The sequence below is a fragment of the Dermochelys coriacea genome, chromosome 3, assembly GCF_009764565.3.
Source record: "Dermochelys coriacea isolate rDerCor1 chromosome 3, rDerCor1.pri.v4, whole genome shotgun sequence".
Taxonomy (NCBI): Eukaryota; Metazoa; Chordata; order Testudines; family Dermochelyidae; genus Dermochelys; species Dermochelys coriacea.
This window is the reverse complement of record NC_050070.1, coordinates 109,485,501-109,503,320: the sequence shown is the minus strand read 5'-3', so window position 1 is coordinate 109,503,320 and position 17,820 is coordinate 109,485,501. Positions and strand designations below refer to the sequence as shown.

The 17,820-nt window shown below is 43.2% G+C and overlaps 1 protein-coding gene and 1 long non-coding RNA gene across 13 annotated transcripts in view; one reads left to right on the top strand and one right to left on the bottom strand.

The window, feature by feature from the left end:
- LOC122459370 overlaps positions 1 to 6,400 on the top strand; it is a 95,220-nt gene extending 88,820 nt beyond the window's left edge. For all 3 annotated transcript variants that reach the window (XR_006280011.1, XR_006280012.1, XR_006280010.1), the window contains exons 5-6: positions 1,684 to 1,766; positions 4,451 to 6,400. This is a non-coding gene — a long non-coding RNA (uncharacterized LOC122459370). The remainder of the gene's footprint in view (positions 1 to 1,683; positions 1,767 to 4,450) is intronic.
- ADGRG6 (adhesion G protein-coupled receptor G6) overlaps positions 1 to 17,820 on the bottom strand; it is a 158,352-nt gene that overhangs the window by 20,998 nt on the left and 119,534 nt on the right. For all 10 annotated transcript variants that reach the window (XR_006280009.1, XM_038396397.2, XM_043511118.1 and 7 more), the window contains 4 exons: positions 16,627 to 16,743; positions 15,450 to 15,495; positions 14,178 to 14,284; positions 586 to 713 (listed from right to left, as the gene is read on the bottom strand). Coding sequence is in view for 9 of the 10 variants with exons in the window: in XM_038396397.2 (XP_038252325.1) it covers positions 586 to 713; positions 14,178 to 14,284; positions 15,450 to 15,495; positions 16,627 to 16,743 (398 nt within the window). In the remaining variant the exon portion in view is untranslated. The remainder of the gene's footprint in view (positions 1 to 585; positions 714 to 14,177; positions 14,285 to 15,449; positions 15,496 to 16,626; positions 16,744 to 17,820) is intronic.

Here is a 17,820-nt window from a genome sequence, read left to right as displayed (position 1 = left end):
TGTGATTGTGTGATTGTCAGCTGGAAGCTGACACAACTTCACTTCACCTCCCATTCCCATCTTCCCCAGAACTGTGCCACTGTACAGTCTCCTTATCCCTGGGCTATTCTGCCATTTCTGTAGGATGTTTTCAGAATTGTTGAGTAGATGGCATATCTTCATTTCACTTCCCCTTTCTACCGAAAGTCTCCAGCCTGAAAGGGCTGGATTTTCCCTGTTATACTTAGGAACTATGAGGCCTAAATAGCGAGTTTAAAAAAAAGACTGAGCAACATGTTGGTAAATTTTTGAAATATATAAAGGGACGTGTTATGCCCCTCAAGAAGATTATTTGGGACCAAGATTCCACTACTTTGCCCATCCTGAGCCACAAAAAGTGGTCAGATTAGGAAGAGAGTATCTGGGCTTGGGCCTCTTTATAAGAAACATTCCATGTCTAACAGTGGAGCACAGTGGTGTTCAGCCACTTTTTGTGAGACGCATAGACATCCCAATCAAACCAAACCCAATCAAACAAAAAATCCTGGCCTGTGGTTACAAACAAAATATTTGTTTTGAATTGTTTTTGACAGCACAAATACTTACTCAAAAGCAATATATGTCAGAAGAGTTGCAGCTGAAAATATGGCAGATATCCCACAACCAATGTAGGTGATAAAGGTGAGGACTTTGTTATTTTGTGGATCTATTTGTGAAGCAGTTCCCTGGAGGTCCTACATGAGAGAAGAGGAAGAGGCTTAAGTTGCAGCAAACTCCTTTTTTATGAGCATGACACTGTTTGTTGGTGTGAAGTCAAGCAAAAATTCATGAACACTTAGGCAATATCTATATAATCCCAATTCTAGAGGTTGAGTTTACTGGATATTTAGTATGTAGTTGTCACACATCTGACTTCCTTCCCACATCCCTTGAAAACATTGTGCCGTAAGTATTGTTACAGCTGGGATCAGCAGAAAACATTGTGCCGTAAAAGGAGGTTTCTTACCTGTAAATGGAGGTTCTTTAAGATGTGTGGTCCCTAACTGTATTCCATTGAGGGTTATGCATGTGCACCATGTGCCTGGAGTTGAAGAATTTTAAAAGTAGTGCTCCTGACCCAAGCGATAAAGAGGGGGTGGACCAACTGCGTTTCTAGTTCCTTCTCCACCATGAATCCAGCAGATCCATAGAAGAGGGGAAGGAGGGTGGGATGAGGAATACAGCTAAGGACCACACATCTCGAAAAACCTCAAGTTACATGTAACTGCCTCTTCTTCTTTGAGTAATGGTCCCTATTGTATTCCACTGAGGGTAATGAACAAGCAGTTCACTATGGTGGACGAGGGTGTGAGGATGAGGATGGAACAGTAGTATGAAGGACTGCCATACCAAAGGAGGAATCCACTGCAGATTATTTTACTAAGTCGTAATGCACAGCAAAGATATGTAGAGAACTCCACATGACCGCTCTACATATGTCAATGAGTGGCACATTCTGAAGGGAGACCGAGGTCAAAGTCTGAGCCCTTTTGGAATGAGCTTGTAACCCTGTAGGGGGAGATAGACCAGACAACTGGTATAAGAGTTTGATACACCCCCAAATCCACTTGGAGATTCTCTGGGTGGAGATGGCCTGTCCCTTGAGTCTCTCCGCTATTGCAATAAAAGTCTACGGGACTTCCTGATTGGTTTAATTCTCTGCAGGTAGAAGTACAGAGCTCATCGAACATGGAGGGAATGTAGTCAACATTCCGCTGCAGATGCATGTGGTTTCAGAAAAAAAACAGGTAAGTAAATGGCTTCATGGATGTGTAATTGAGAAACCACCTTTGGTAAGAACTTGGGGTGTAGCTGTAGAGAGACTTCATCTTTGTGGAAAACTGTGAAAGGTGGGTCTGACATCATAGCACCGACTTTGACAACTCTTCTCACGGAAGTGGTAGCAACAAGGAAGGCAACTTTCATGGAAAGGAGGGACATAGAGCATGAAGCTAAAGGTTCAAAGGGAGTCTTCATTAGCACAGAGAGAACAAGATTCAGGTCCCATTGAAGAGCTATTGGTTGGTGAGAAGGTTCTGATGGCAGTTAGTGGGTGTGTGAAGATTGAGAAACCTTCCACCGGAGGGTGGAATGTGCTAATTGCCACCAGGTGTACTTTCAAAGAATTGAAGGCGAAACCCAATGACTTTAGTGACAGAACATAGTCCAGTATGAGCGGGGGGAACAGAACATAGTCCCTCCGCACTGATTCTGGTAAATCACCTTTTTGTTGACGCTATGATGAAAAACATCACCACTTGCCCTGATAACGTCTGGTACAATCCTTCCTACTGCTAGAAAGGATGTTCTGTATAGCTGAAGAGCATGTTCATTCTAAGGCAGATACCCATCCAAATATCATGCTCTGAGATGTACTGCATGTGGATTGGGAGGTCTGATCTTCCCTTTGCAATGGGTCAGCAGATCTTGACAATTGGGGATGGGAATTGGTGAGCAGATGACATGTGGAGAATATTGGGGAACCAGAATTTGTCTGGGCCAGCAGGGAGTGATCAGAATTACCATTGTTCTGTCTCACTGAATCTTGTGCAGTACTAAAGGTAGAAGCAGTAGTGGAAGAAAGGCATAGTTGGTCTGACCAAAGGAGCAGGAGGGTTTCGTCCGGGGAATGGTGACTGAGGGCTCCCCTGGAACAGTACATTGTGCATTTGCTGTTCACCTGTGAAGTGAATAAGTCTCTGGTTGGGGTCTTCCATGGAGTGAAGATGTTGTGTACTATTGAATCGTGAAGTTCCCACTCATGGTCAATTGCAAAATGTCTGCTGAGTAAGCCTGTGAATACATTCTGTGTCCCATAAAGATAGGCTGAGGACAAGAGGATCTGGTGATTGATGCATCAGTTGCAGAGATTGATCACTTCTGCATACAGTGCAGATGATCTTGTCCCTCTGTTTGTTGATGTAAAAACCAGTGGTAGTGTTGTCTGACATGATGAGACCATCACGGGAGCAGATGAATGGAAGGAAGGATTGGCATGCTCTTCTGAAAGCTCAGAGCTCCAGGATGTTTATGTGCATCCTGGATTCTCTGGAAGTCCATTTTCCTTGAGCCATGTGGTCACTGAAGTGAGTCCCCCAGCCCACCAGGGATGTGACAGTGATAATCATCTTCTCTGGAGAGGCAGAAAGAAAGGAAACCTGCACACATGTGGGTCTGTCCACCATTGGAGGGATAATAGCACTTTGGAGTGGCAGTTCGGCGAGTAGATGGACTGGAGTCTGGAGGCAGTGAAGATGGAGTTGTGCAAAGGAGGTCACGTAAGTACATGAAGCCATGTAGCTGAGGAGGGACAGGCAAGTTCTGGCTGGAACATATTGATTGTTTATGTTGTGAGTTCTGTCCATTACCAGTGGACACTTTCCAGGCAAGAAAGCTCATGCTGTGACCAAACTTATGATAGTTCAGAGACTGCATGGGGTTTAGGATCGATTTCTCTACATTGACACTGACTCTGAGGGACAAAAGAAGGTTGAGTAACATGGGTTGACACCTGGGTTTATTGTCTGGACCTTGTGGCTAGGAGCCAATCATTGAGATATGGAAACACGAGGACACCATAACGTCTGACATATGCTGCTAGGAAGGAAAAAAAAACTTTGGTGAAGACTCTGGGAGTGGTGGCTATCCCAAATGGGAGCACTGTGTACTGGAAATGGTGGGTACCCACTGTGAATCTCAGGAAGTGACTGTGGGCCAGATGAATATTGATGTGAAAGTAAGCATCCTTCATATCAAGAGCCAGCGTGACCATACAAAAGTAGACCTTATGGATGAAGTGACTGAGGTACCAGAGAGTAAGGATTGATCTTCACCCACCTTTCTTCAGAGCAGAATCCCGTTCCCTGATATTTTGGGAAAATGTGTATTGGTCCCTGTTGTAACAAGGAGTTAATCTCTTGGGAGAGAATGGTGTCATGAGAGTGGTCTCTGATGGGGTAGAGAAGTCTTGGAGGAGTGTATAGCTATGGTGGATGATGTTCAATACCTATCTGTCCATTGTTATTCACTTTAAGTGTGGGAAAAGAGTGCTAAATGACCCCAAAGGTAGTTGGAGGGTCATGAGATGGTAGGCACAGAGGTTGGCGGCTTTCAGGCTTGTATCAGAAATACCTCTTGGCTGGAGGTAATGTCAAAGCCTGCAAGGGGGCCCCTGGGAGGCAAGAGCTCTGTGCCTTTTGACATTTTCTTGGAGGCTCATAAGGTCTCCTCTGAGAGTAGAATTGAGGAGACCTATAGTGTTGAATGGGTGGTTGGTGGTGGAATTTTTGCTTCAGGGCAGGAGTATAGATGCCCAAATATCAAAGGGTGGCCCTGGAATCCTTGCGCAGATGCAGCTATTCATCCATCTTCTGGTTAAAAAGATGGGATTCATTGAACGGAAGGTCTTCAGTAGTGTTCTGTACCTCTCTAGGGAAACCAGAAGAATGGAACCAAGACTCCCCATGCATGACTATGGCCATAGCCAGGGGCCTGGAGGAGGTATCTGCTGCATCCAATGCCAATTGGAGGGCCATTCTGGCCACCAGCTTCCCTTCCTCAATAAGCGCCTCAAAACAAGCCTGACCATGTTGTGGCAGGCTATCAATAAATTCCTCTAATTTACTGTAATGCAGGAAGTCATATTTGCCTAGTAAAGCCTGATACTTTGCAATCCTGAATTGCAGGCTAGACAAAGAAAATACCTTGCTTCCCAAAAGGTCCAGATGCTTGCCCTCTTTATCAGCTGGCATAGATCAAGGATGTTGTTTGGCCCATTTGGTCGCAGCCTGGTCTACTAGGAAGTTCGGAGGATGATGAGAAAAAAGGAACTCAGAACCCTTGGAAGGAACATAATAGCACTTTTTGGCCCCTTTAGGGGTAGCTGTGTATGTGGCAGATGTGCATCACGCTGTCCTGGCAGGCTCCAGAATAGCTTTGTTAATTGGTAATACAATTCTCGCCAGACCTGACGCGTGGAAGATATCTAGCAGCTCGTGTTCGGGTTTTGAATTTCTTCCAGGGGAATCTGGAGTCCCCTGGGACTCTCCGCAACAGGTCCTGAAATTGTCTAAAGTCATCTGGTGAGGAAGGGGAAGCTGTAGTCACTGCCTCATCTGGAGATGAAGAGGGAAATATTGCTGGTTTCAGTGGCATTGCTGAAACTGGAGTAAAGGGTTCCTTCTCTACCACCAGATTCAAACACCTGCCTAAAAGATCCCTTAAAAGGCAGGCAGACAAATGTTCCCTCAGAGATCAGACAGGTTCCGAGGGGAGGTACTTGTGCCCAGTGCCCAGTATGCCCAATAGGGTGGGTCTGAAGGAGGTTGTGGGGGGTCTCCATGGCATGGGGTACCAATGGTTCTGAGGTGGTAGATGCTGCCATGAATGTGACAGTATCCAAAAAGGTGCATAGGAATGGTATGACACAGGTGGTTCTTCTCCGGGTTCTGATTCATTGGAAGAGGAGAAGGCGGACTCTGGTTCCAATGACAGTACTGTCAGAGCTGGTGGAAAAGCATAGCATATCTGTGCAGAGAATGAGGGATCCCGTACCAGAGGCATATCCCAGAGTGGAGATCTGATCTCTCTAGAAGTGGAAGGACCCAATGGAGGGGGTGACTCTGGGTCCAGCAATGCAAACACATCTTGAGGTTTGGTCACAATTCTGCATCTCCCTGAAGTAAGAGGCACTCTCTTTTCTGGGTATCAGTGCTGGCGATGTGGTCTTTTCCAGAATCTTGTGGCCTGATGATGCTGGTGGTATTGATGGATCGGTGCTCGGAACTGCTGGATCCCATTGCTTGTGGTCTTTTTCTCTTGTCATGGGACTTAGGTTATGCTCTGTCCTCATGCCTTGAATTTGTGGAAACAGCATCCATCATCTTTGATTTGGAGGAAGACTTAGTCCCATGCTCATGGATGTGCTTCCTTACCTCCTGACTAGGCCTCGCCATGGGGTCCATGGGGGTGGTACTTCCGGCACTGGATTTAGACATGGTAGCTGGAGGCGCATTCCTTGCTGAGTCAGGCCGATGTACTGGGGGAGTTCCCTGGCCTGGGTCTGAGTACAGTCTCATGGAGAGCTCCCTGATGTGCTGCTGGAAGCGAAAAGCCTGGTCTTCTCAGGTGTGGCTGGTAAAGGATTGGCAAATACTCAACCTGGATGCAATGTGAGCTTCCCCCAGGCAGTAGAGACAATGTTGGTGGCTGTTGCTGATCAAGAAGGAGTGTAAGCAGGAGGTGCAGCGTTTGAAGCCTAGACTCCTGGGCACAGTCCAATACCTGCACATGGGATAGGGGGTTGAAAATCCCTCAAAGTCTATTTAAATGAAGTACCAAAAAGTATTGACTAATAAAATCTACAATAAAAGTGGTAAAATTACTATAGTCTGGTAAACTACGTACAACTATCCTTATCTTAAAGTTTGTCAGAAACAAAGACACTGAAAGTTCCAACCAGGACTATGTGATGGTGAGAAGGAATTTTCCTCCAGGGCAGATTGGAGAGGCCCTGGAGGTTTTTCGCCTTCCTCTGTAGCATGGGGCACGGGTCACTTGAGGGAGGATTCTCTGCTCCTTGAAGTCTTTAAACCACGATTTGAGGACTTCAATAGCTCAGACATAGGTGAGGTTTTTCATAGGAGTGGGTGGGTGAGATTCTGTGGCCTGCATTGTGCAGGAGGTCGGACTAGATGATCAGAATGGTCCTTTCTGACCTTAATATCTATGAATCTATGAATCTATGAAACTGGAGATGCAGTGGTCGTGGAAGCACAAGGTGAGCCAGGCACACGTGTGGACCAACAGACTCTACTTTTCAAATTTTCTGACTCCGGGTGCATGGTGCACATGTGTAACCCTCAGTGGAATATCATAAGGACCATTATTTGAAGTACTATTACAGTTTGGATCAGCAGACACACATAGGTAGGGTCCTACCAAATTCACAGTCCATTTGATCAATTTCATAGCCAGAGGGTTTTAAAATTGGTCAGTTTCACTTTTTAAGCTGTTTACATCTGAAATTTCATGGTATAACTGTGGGGATCCCAACCCAAAAGGTACTTGGAAATGGGTCTGATCTCCTCTCCCCCCACCTCCCTGCCCCAAGCTGCCATGCAAAGGAAGGACAAGTCCTGTCCCTCCCCAGGGACTTGCAGCTAGGGGTCCCCTAGCTGGGGTGCTTTGAGGGGCAGGGGGAGATCGGACCCATCTCCACAAAGCTCCAGCTGCAGGAACTTCCAGTGCTGGGCAGGGAGCTTCCTGCAGCAGCGGGAGGCACTCCGAGGTGCGTCTGATCTCCCCCTGAGAGTGAGAGTGGCCAAGCAGGGGAAGGACAAGTCCTGTCCATTCCCAGCCCAGCCAGGACTTGCAGCTAAGAGCCCCCTGGCTAAGACACTTCCAGCAGCCAGGGGGAGATCAGATTTCACAGGGAAGGGCTTATTTCATGGTCTGTGACATGTTTTTTATGGCCGTGAAATTGGTAGGGCCCTACACATAGGTCTCTGCTGTTCATTATACTTCATCACCCAGAATTCAAATGGCCTTTTGTAGAAAAATCAATCATTTGCAATTTTCTCATCCTCTCAACCCTTTTATGTTCAGAGGCGCATATGCGTCTCTCTTTTACACTGAATGCGTTTAAATTGAATCTGCTACAGGAAATATAATTGTATATGTATTTATAGTCAAATTGACACCATGCTGGAGAATAAGAGAATCACAGAAATTCTCATAACAATAGCTATGTTCAATACAATCTCCTAAGAGATTACATGTGTGTTGGCATCCATGGAACAAATATTTTACTTACTAACCAACATTTCAACACAAAAATTGAAAATTAAATGTGAACATTCTGGGGAATTTTCACCCCTCTTTTCTGTCCAGCTCTAATTGCTACACAGTACAGTCTGAGAATAAATCGTAATGATATTTCTTTTTCTGAGGGCTTGTCTTCACTTAACATGCTACAGAGACATAGCTGCACCGCTGTAGCACTTCAGTATGGACAGTACCTATGCTGACTGGAGGGATTCTCCCATTGGGATAGGTAATGCCATGAGATGCGGTAGCTGGATCGACAGAATTATCTTCTGTTGACCTAGAGGTGGCTCCACAAGGGCTTAAGTTAGCATAACTTCATCACTCAGGGGTTTGAAAAATTCAAACCCCTGCCCAATGTAGTTAAACTGACTTAATTTTCAAGTGTGGGCCAGGCCTGGGTACAAATTTGTTCACCAAATGCATCCGATGAAGTGAGCTGTAGCTCACGAAAGCTTATGCTCTAATAAATTTGTTCACCAAATGCATCCGATGAAGTGAGCTGTAGCTCACGAAAGCTTATGCTCTAATAAATTTGTTCACCAAATGCATCCGATGAAGTGAGCTGTAGCTCACGAAAGCTTATGCTCTAATAAATTTGTTCACCAAATGCATCCGATGAAGTGAGCTGTAGCTCACGAAAGCTTATGCTCTAATAAATTTGTTAGTCTCTAAGGTGCCACAAGTACTCCTTTTCTTTTTGTGAATACAGACTAACACGGCTACTACTCTGAAACCTGTCATTGTGCAAGGCACTGAATTTAGCCGTATAGAGTGGAAATCTGTCAACTTCATGAAAAAACTCGCACAGATACAGACAGACATCATCTTCCTCTCCGAATGCAAACAGATGGACATCATCCCGAAAGGACTGAAGGTAAAAAATCTATTACAATCTACATACCACACAGACTATGCTGACAGCTTGTGCCACACACTCTCAAAGAAACTGCGGAACCACCTGATCAACATCCTCTACAGCAAACAGGGAAAGATTAAGAATGAGCTCTCAAAACTGGATACTCTCATAAAGAACCAACCTTCCACACAAACTTCCTCGTGGCTGGACTTTACAAAAACTAGACAAGCCATTTACAACACACACTTTGCTTCTCTACAAAAGAAAAAGGACACTAAGCTATCTAAACTATTATATGCCACAAGGGGCCACAACAATGGTTCCCGTAACCCACCCAGCAATATTATTAATCTATCCAACTATACTCTTAGCCCAGCAGAAGAATCTGTCCTATCTCGGGGCCTCTCCTTTTGCCCCTTCACCCCCACGAACATGATACAGTTCTGTGGTGACCTAGGATCCTATTTTTGACGTCTCAGACTCAAGGAATATTTCCAACACACCTCTGACCAACATATTAACCCACAGAGACCTTCCTGCCAACACTACAAAAAGAAGGATTCTGGGTGGACTCCTCCTGAAGGTCGAAACAGCAGCCTGGATTTCTACATAGAGTGCTTCCGCCGACGTGCACGAGCTGAAATTGTGGAAAAGCAGCATCGCTTACCCCATAACCTCAGCCATGCAGAACACATTGCCATCCACAGCCTCAGAAACAACTCTGACATCATAATCAAAAAGGCTGACAAAGGAGGTGCTGTCGTCATCATGAATAGGTTGGAGTATGAACAAGAGGCTACTAGGCAGCTCTCCAACACCACTTTCTACAAGCCATTACCCTCTGATCCCACTGAGAGTTACCAAAACAAGCTACAGCATTTGCTCAAGAAACTCCCTGAAAAAGCACAAGAACAAATCTGCACAGACACACCCCTAGAACCCCGACCTGGGGTATTCTATCTGCTACCCAAGATCCATAAACCTGGAAATCCTGGACGCCCCATCATCTCAGGCATTGGCACCCTGACAGCAGGATTGTCTGGCTATGTAGACTCCCTCCTCAGGCCCTTCGTTACCAGCACTCCCAGCTATCTTCGAGACACCACTGACTTCCTGAGGAAACTACAGTCCATTGGTGATCTTCCTAAAAACACCATCCTAGCCACTATGGATGTAGAAGCCCTCTACACCAACATTCCACACAAAGATGGACTACAAGCCGTCAGGAACAGTATCCCCGATACTGTCACGGCTAACCTGGTGGCTGAACTTTGTGACTTTGTCCTCACCCATAACTATTTCACATTTGGTGACAATGTATACCTTCAAATCAGCGGCACTGCGATGGGTACCCGCATGGCCCCACAGTATGCCAACATTTTTATGGCTGACTTAGAACAACACTTCCTCAGCTCTCGTCCCCTAATGCCCCTACTCTACTTGCGCTACATTGATGACATCTTCATCATCTGGACCCATGGAAAAGAAGCTCTTGAGGAATTCCACCATGATTTCAACAATTTCCATCCCACCATCAACCTCAGCCTGGACCAGTCCACATAAGAGATCCACTTCCTGGACACTACGGTGCTAATAAGCGATGGTCACATAAACACCACCCTATATCGGAAACCTACTGACCGCTATTCCTACCTACATGCCTCTAGCTTTCATCCAGATCATACCACTCGATCCATTGTCTACAGCCAAGCTCTACGATATAACCACATTTGCTCCAACCCCTCAGACAGAGACAAACACCTACAAGATCTCTATCATGCATTCCTACAACTACAATACCCACCTGCTGAAGTGAAGAAACAGATTGACAGAGCCAGAAGAGTACCCAGAAGTCACCTACTACAGGACAGGCCCAACAAAGAAAATAACAGAACACCACTAGCCATCACCTTCAGCCCCCAACTAAAACCTCTCCAACGCATCATCAAGGATCTACAACCTATCCTGAAGCACGACCCATCACTCTCACAGATCTTGGGAGATGGATCAGTCCTTGCTTACAGACAGCCCCCCAATCTGAAGCAAATACTCACCAGTAACCACACACCACACAACAGAACCACTAACCCAGGAACCTATCCTTGCAACAAAGCCCGTTGCCAACTCTGTCCACATATCTATTCAGGGGATACCATCATAGGGCCTAATCACATCAGCCACACTATCAGAGGCTCCTTCACCTGCGCATCGACCAATGTGATATATGCCAGCATGTGCCAGCAATGCCCCTCTGCCATGTACATTGGCCAAACTGGACAGTCTCTACGTAAAAGAATGAATGGACACAAATCAGACATCAAGAATTATAACATTCAAAAACCAGTTGGAGAACACTTCAATCTCTCTGGTCACTCGATTACAGACCTAAGAGTGGCTATCCTTCAACAAAAAAGCTTCAAAAACAGACTCCAACGAGAGATTGCTGAATTGGAATTAATTTGTAAACTGGATACAATTAACTTAGGCTTGAATAGAGACTGGGAATGGATGAGTCATTACAGAAAGTAAAACTATTTCCCCATGGTATTTCTCCCCCCACCCCACCCCCCACTGTTCCTCAGATATTCTTGTTAACTGCTGGAATTAGCCTACCTTGCTTGTCACCATGAAAGGTTTTCCTCCTTTCCCCCCCTGCTGCTGGTGATGGCTTATCTTAAGTGATCACTCTCCTTACAGTGTGTATGATAAACCCATTGTTTCATGTTCTCTGTGTGTGTATATAAATCTCCCCTCTGTTTTTTCCACCAAATGCATCCGATGAAGTGAGCTGTAGCTCACGAAAGCTTATGCTCTAATAAATTTGTTAGTCTCTAAGGTGCCACAAGTACTCCTTTTCTTATAGCATCTCTGTGATGCAACTATTAGCAAATGCTCACATTTAATGGAGACTATTGTTTGATAGCTATTTTTGTAAAGGGCCTATTAAATTGTTTTTTAAACTCTAAAAATATGCCATTCTTCAGAAGGGAGATGCAAGACTTGCGTGCAGTTGTCAATTCCCTTGTGTCTGTGTCAGACACTTGTAAGACTGTTTATCTAAATCCAGAGAACATCCTGTGAAAGTAACTAAATATCTGTGTGGAAAGTCAAGCAGGATTATTAAAACAGAAAAAGCATGTAAAAAGTATGTAAAAATCTTCCATTGGAACACAGTCAAAATTCAGAAGACTTCCTTCTCACTTCTTAATGCAACAAAAACATTCAGACTAGAAGGGACTCATTGAACATATCCTAAAGAAAGTTCATTTTTCCCTGTGAGCATGAAAAGCTAGAATATAATTAGTCTGCAAAAGGACAAAAAGCCTTATGACATTTTTCCTATTTAAATTCAAGCAAGATGTGAACAAAGCAACTATATTATGAGGCCAGGGAAGCCAAATTTTATAATATATGGCTCCCTGGTTCTGTAAATCATCTGCAAGAAAAGATTTTCCTGTTTCCCCTCATTTTATATCTTGGTATTTCAAATATTTATCATTTTTCTTTTTAAAATATCCTAGTTAAACTGGTTAAATCAAAACACATGTACCTGCACGAATAGCAAACATTCTCCCTGGAAGAATGTTTCTGGAGCCAAGGAATGTAATGTTAGAGAGAATGCCGCAGTACAGTGCAATATTGAGTAAGGTTGCTAAGGATGTGGGAACCCAGAGAAGATGGGGGATTTTATAAAACCATCAGACTTTACGAAAAGACTGCATAAATTTCATAGCTTTCCCTCCTTTTTGTATTTTTTCTTTTAGAAACATTTAAATTCACCCCACTGGTGCAAGGCTATATACACATCTGGAGGCAACACCATCCCCACAGGAAGGTAAACTGTGTTTGCTATGAAGCTCTTCCCTGAGGATTCTGCAAAAGAGGCTGTAATAGAGGGTATTGTTCAAGGTGCCAGGGGGACATGAGTGCTGAAACAGTGCAACCTCCAGTTATCCTGGTCATATCTTCTTCCAACTAGCGCCATCCAGTTGGGAGGCTGTGCTGCAGGCCCCTGGAAGAGCAGAATTGGCAAGTGTTTGCACCACCACAACTTCCCTATGGATGGACTTTCTTCCAGCAGAGGCACTGCACCCTGGAATATACTGACTTGAGATTAGTACAGCACAGGGCTGAATGAAGCCCATTTACTTACCACAGCAAGTAGTTAGGAAAAAAATATTTACATTGATTAGTTTATACCTTTTGACATTAAAAATATAAATATAAATCTATTCAAATCTACAGCCTGTTGAATTGCAGGATGGGATTTTGTTGTGCTCTTTGGCCTTATGTTTTCCTCTTCAGTGGCATTTCTACCTGATTGCAGGATATATATTTTCCCCTTTCTTTCTCTCTTCGTAATACTAGGGTCCACTCTTTTCTCTCTTTTTGTATCTATCTTTCTATATCAGAATTTTATTTCTCTCTCTCCACCCGCTCTCTAGAGTATTTTCTCTTACTTTATCTGCCCTCACAGCCCTACATCTTTCTCTTTTTCAATTTCCAGCTCTCCACTCTAACCCTGTTTGTCTCTATATAACACTGGCTTCCATCACAGTCTGTGAATTCTCCCCTCTTCTGCAATCTTCTCAGCCTCTTTGCAGATGGAGCCATTAATTCTCAGTGTCAGGTTCTCCTTCCCTTGAGCCATCCCGGAAAACCCCTGCCACAGAGGTAGGGACTATTTTCTGGCTGGCTGTTGCACATTGCTTTTCTCCCCCACCCAATTTCCTTTGTATAAATCTGTCTTCTGGAGTCTCATCAAAGGCATTCTGGTCTCGCATGACCCCAAACACCACAAATAATTTTTGTTGGCTTGGGCCCTTAAGAAGAATTACAGAAGTGACGGTTACTTAGGACGTCAGTTGACTAACTCAACCCTTGGATCACCTTTTACTGGAGATGAATAAATTGATACATAAAGTCAAATGATGCTTGTCATTTTAAGTATTTCTTGAAGTGCCTCTCTGTTGATGTCAGAGGTTCAGCAGCAATGAGATGGCAGTTGAGTGGCAATGACCACAAGGCTTTCCTTTGCCTAGTGTTTAATGCATTATGGCTTTGGGTCTCTAGTGTCTTCAGGATCTTATCAATAACATATATGCTTCAAAAATCTTTTTTTTTCTGCTTCAGCATTGGCAGGGGCTCTGTTTAGAATCTGGTTTACTTCCACTGGATAATGGCCTTCTTTTGGACCTAAGTCTGACAACTACTACTCTAGCTCAGAGTTATATAGCGGCCCACAGTATATTATTACCCATTATTTGTGTTGTGATAGCACCCCTGGGATTCAGCCATGAACAAGACTCATTGTGCTATGTTCTTTTCAGGATTAGCTGTGGGTCAATTTTATTTTAGGGAAGGTTCCTATGTAACACTGCAGCTCTGCAACCGTGCCTCTGCAGCTCTTCTGCCCCCCAACAAAATCATTACATTGTGGTTTCACATAATCAGCAAACAATGAAGGTCTACTTACCATCAGCACCCCAAAGTGTGTGAGATGATTGCATAAGCAAACTGTCTCATTCTCGCTTGATTCTGCTTGTGCAATGCAGCCTGTGGGGTTCCAACCACCATTACCATCTACAGAAATCAAGCAATACAGACACTTACAACAACTGCAAACAAAACCCACAAAACCTCTGCACAATTTCTTTGGCAAGCTTCTAGAGCCCCTACATGAAATCTAGTGTACTTTCAAGTAGAAAAACCCCATTGAATACATCAGATCCAGTAATATGATATTTATCAATGCAGAATGAAGTATCAGATTTCCGAGAGTTTTTGCCAATGAAGTACTCTTACAGAGGGGTAGATTAAGCAGATAGATTGCAGTGGATAGAAGAGAATCTAAATAGACTCAAGAGGCTCAAGAGGTTTTGGAGCACTCTAAAACTTGGATTCTTACAGACTCCTGTTCCATGAACCTATCCAAGTTGGCTCTTTAGAGGAGGAGGAGCAGAAGGAAGAGGCAGCAGCAGGGTATAAAAGCATTAATTTTTGTCATTGCATAAGCAGATTTTTTCACTCTTCAGTAAGGTAGCATGTCAGTTAATGGCCTGTGTGCTCAACTCTGAACACACTCCAGTTTTGTGGATGCCCTGAGCTGCTGACATACAGGCCATTGTCACTGGTGAAGCGGATGTTCAGCCTCTTTTCATATTGTTATTGTAATTTTCTCCCTTTCATGCCTTGTAACCAAGAGGAGTTTGTGGCTCATGATAAGCGATACAAGCTCACAGCTAGCTAGCTCCCATAGTTTTAAAATACACTATCTTTTCCAGATCAATCTTGAGAAAGGATTGTTAAAAGGCTTCCCATGCTCCTGACTAGTTACTATTTGTGCAAGTGGGGGAAAAAAAGTCAAAAGCTGATTGTCTTTAGATACAGACACTTTTGGAAGCGTTGGTATCCAGTGTTGAAGCCCATGCATATCCAGTCCAGGCACAAAGCTTATTCGAATTGGGTGCAACATTCTATTTGCAGATTTCTACTATTGGCTGTCACAAGCAAAAAGTTTTAGCCAGCAAAGCAATAGCATCCCAGGCTTCACCAGTTTCTATTTACTATTTTGTATTGATAAGGAAGAAAAGGAAAAAACCTACATAAACTGTATCTTTGTATTCAGCTAAAATGGATTCTATGTGCCAAAAAGACTGTCTACCCAGGTGTCAAGTGTGTGATTGATTTAAAAACCAAGACATCTTTATTCCTCACATAAAATAATTGGCAAAATTTTTAAACTTACTGTTTTTGTTCATATCCCAGAAGACGCAGGTAGGATTAAGATCCTCCTAAACACATATGAACATTTTTATCTATTAAAATATAAATTTGCTTAAAATGTACAAACATATCAGGAGTTCCATTACTTAGGTTTTCACACAAAAGCTGAACAGAAATATTATTGTTGTTTGGACTGTGGTAGTGTCTACAAATTCCAATCAGGGATCAGGACCCCACTATATTAAAAAGACAGTCCTGCCCTAAATCCAGCCCTGATCCTGTAAAGAGTTATACATGTGCTTAACCTTATGCATGGTAATAAATCTCATTGAAGTCAAGCATGTGTATGAAGTCTTTGCAAGGTCAGGACCTAAGTATAAGTTCTTTTGCTTGTTCGCTTCCTTTGGGGTCTCTCAAGGGACTCTCCAGGTAACTGGCATTCAATGGTGGGTAAAAATCGAAGGGAATAACTTACTGAATCCACATAGAGGCCATCTAGTGTGACCTGGAAGTGGATTTCATAATAAGCAACTAGTCTAAGCTAACTGAAATATGAAATATTATTTCCTCTTTCCCTTCCCCAAGGTCAATGGTCCTGATTTTCCTCACCTAAAGAGTTTGACACCAGTGTGACTCTTGCCTCCAGTGGAGTGTCTCTTGGTTTACAGCAGCATAATTGAGAGCCAAATGAGACCCACCTGGGGATTTTTTTTAAACTGATAAATAAAACATGACAAAAGTCTGGTTTTTCTGGGCTCTCCTTTCCCATCAGTAATATTGGTCACTTTGTAACGGTCCTTTGTTTTTTTGCACAAAATGAAGAAATAACAAAATTCCTTGAGGTACAATTAATAAAATGGTCCATGTCTGGTCAAAGACTCCACATCAACCTGAAGTTCCCTTGAACAATAAATATTGACACAAATTATGAGTCCATCTGATTAAGTATCAAGTATTATCAGCATGGAAACAGCAGCACGACAGGTTGAATTACCTACATTTTAGATGATTATTAAACACTGGATTGGTTGTGTGTTTGTTAACAAATGTGAATTTTTCCACTCTACTGGAATCTTTCCCCAAACCCAACAAAACCAATGATAATCTTTCTACCACTGATTCTACCACTTCCAGATACAATTTGCAATTTTTTACCTTTACCGTAAAGGACTTTTACCTTTACGCCAGTTTTTTCTTACCTGGAATAGGGTATGTTTAATTGTAATTTTGACAGCATCCTGAAGGTCCCGGATGGTAACATTTCCAATACTGCATGCCACTACAAAACTGGTTAAATTGGCATTCATTTCCGCATCCTTTGAAGGATTAAAAATGCAATAAATATTATCAGAGCACCAAATACACTAACCAGAGAAAATAATTTTATTTTTGCAGTGTGCCAGAATAAACAAACTGTCAGCACTTTTATACTTAAGACCACCCATAAGAACATCCGGTTTATAAGATCAAATTACAGCTTTTCCTTTGCTATTTCCTTTATTATCATAAACATATACAAGCACATAATTGAGGGCAGATTGTAAGGCACATTCCATAAAATTTCTCTCTTAAATCACTTTGTTTGATGCCAACTACCGTTATACCTCAAACAATGCTAACTGATAACCAGTTGTAATATAATTAGATCATTTCCCTAACCAAGAGTGAACTGGAGCTTTTTTATCATATTGACAAAACAGCCTCTGGGAGAGTGAGGTGGATCCTTTTTTTTTTGGCATTATATATAATATTAACATGATCCATTCACCACCTGCAGCATTATATACTACCTGACAGCAAGTGGCCATGAAGCGACATAAGATGTGAAAAAAAAAGTTCTAAGTGACACAATATATTAAGAGACAATATTTCTAACACAGACCTATTTGGTGGTAATTTCAACTGGAGACTGGCTTTATTACTGCCACAGTGCTATTCCTAACCTGCTATGAAAAGGCATAGAGAGATGAGCCACATTTTTACAAATCTATTTATGTTCACACAACAAAAGGTATTTGGCTGGTGAATCTTGCCCATATGCTCAGGGTTTAGCTCATCGCCATATTTGGGGTTGGGAAGGAATCTTCCTCCAGGGCAGATTGGAAGAGGCCCTGGATGTTTTTCGCCTTCCTCTGTAGCATGGGGCACGGGTCACTTGCTGGAGGATTCTCTGCTCCTTGAAGTCTTTAAACCACGATTTGAGGACTTCAATAGCTCAGACATAGGTGAGAGGTTTTTCCGCAGGAGTGGGTGGGTGAGATTCTGTGGCCTGCATTGTGCAGGAAGTCGGACTAGATGATCATAATGGTCCCTTCTGACCTTAATATCTATGAATCTATAAGTCTACCCTCTTAGCTTTTAGTGTCTGATCTAAAGCCTAATGAAGCTTGTGG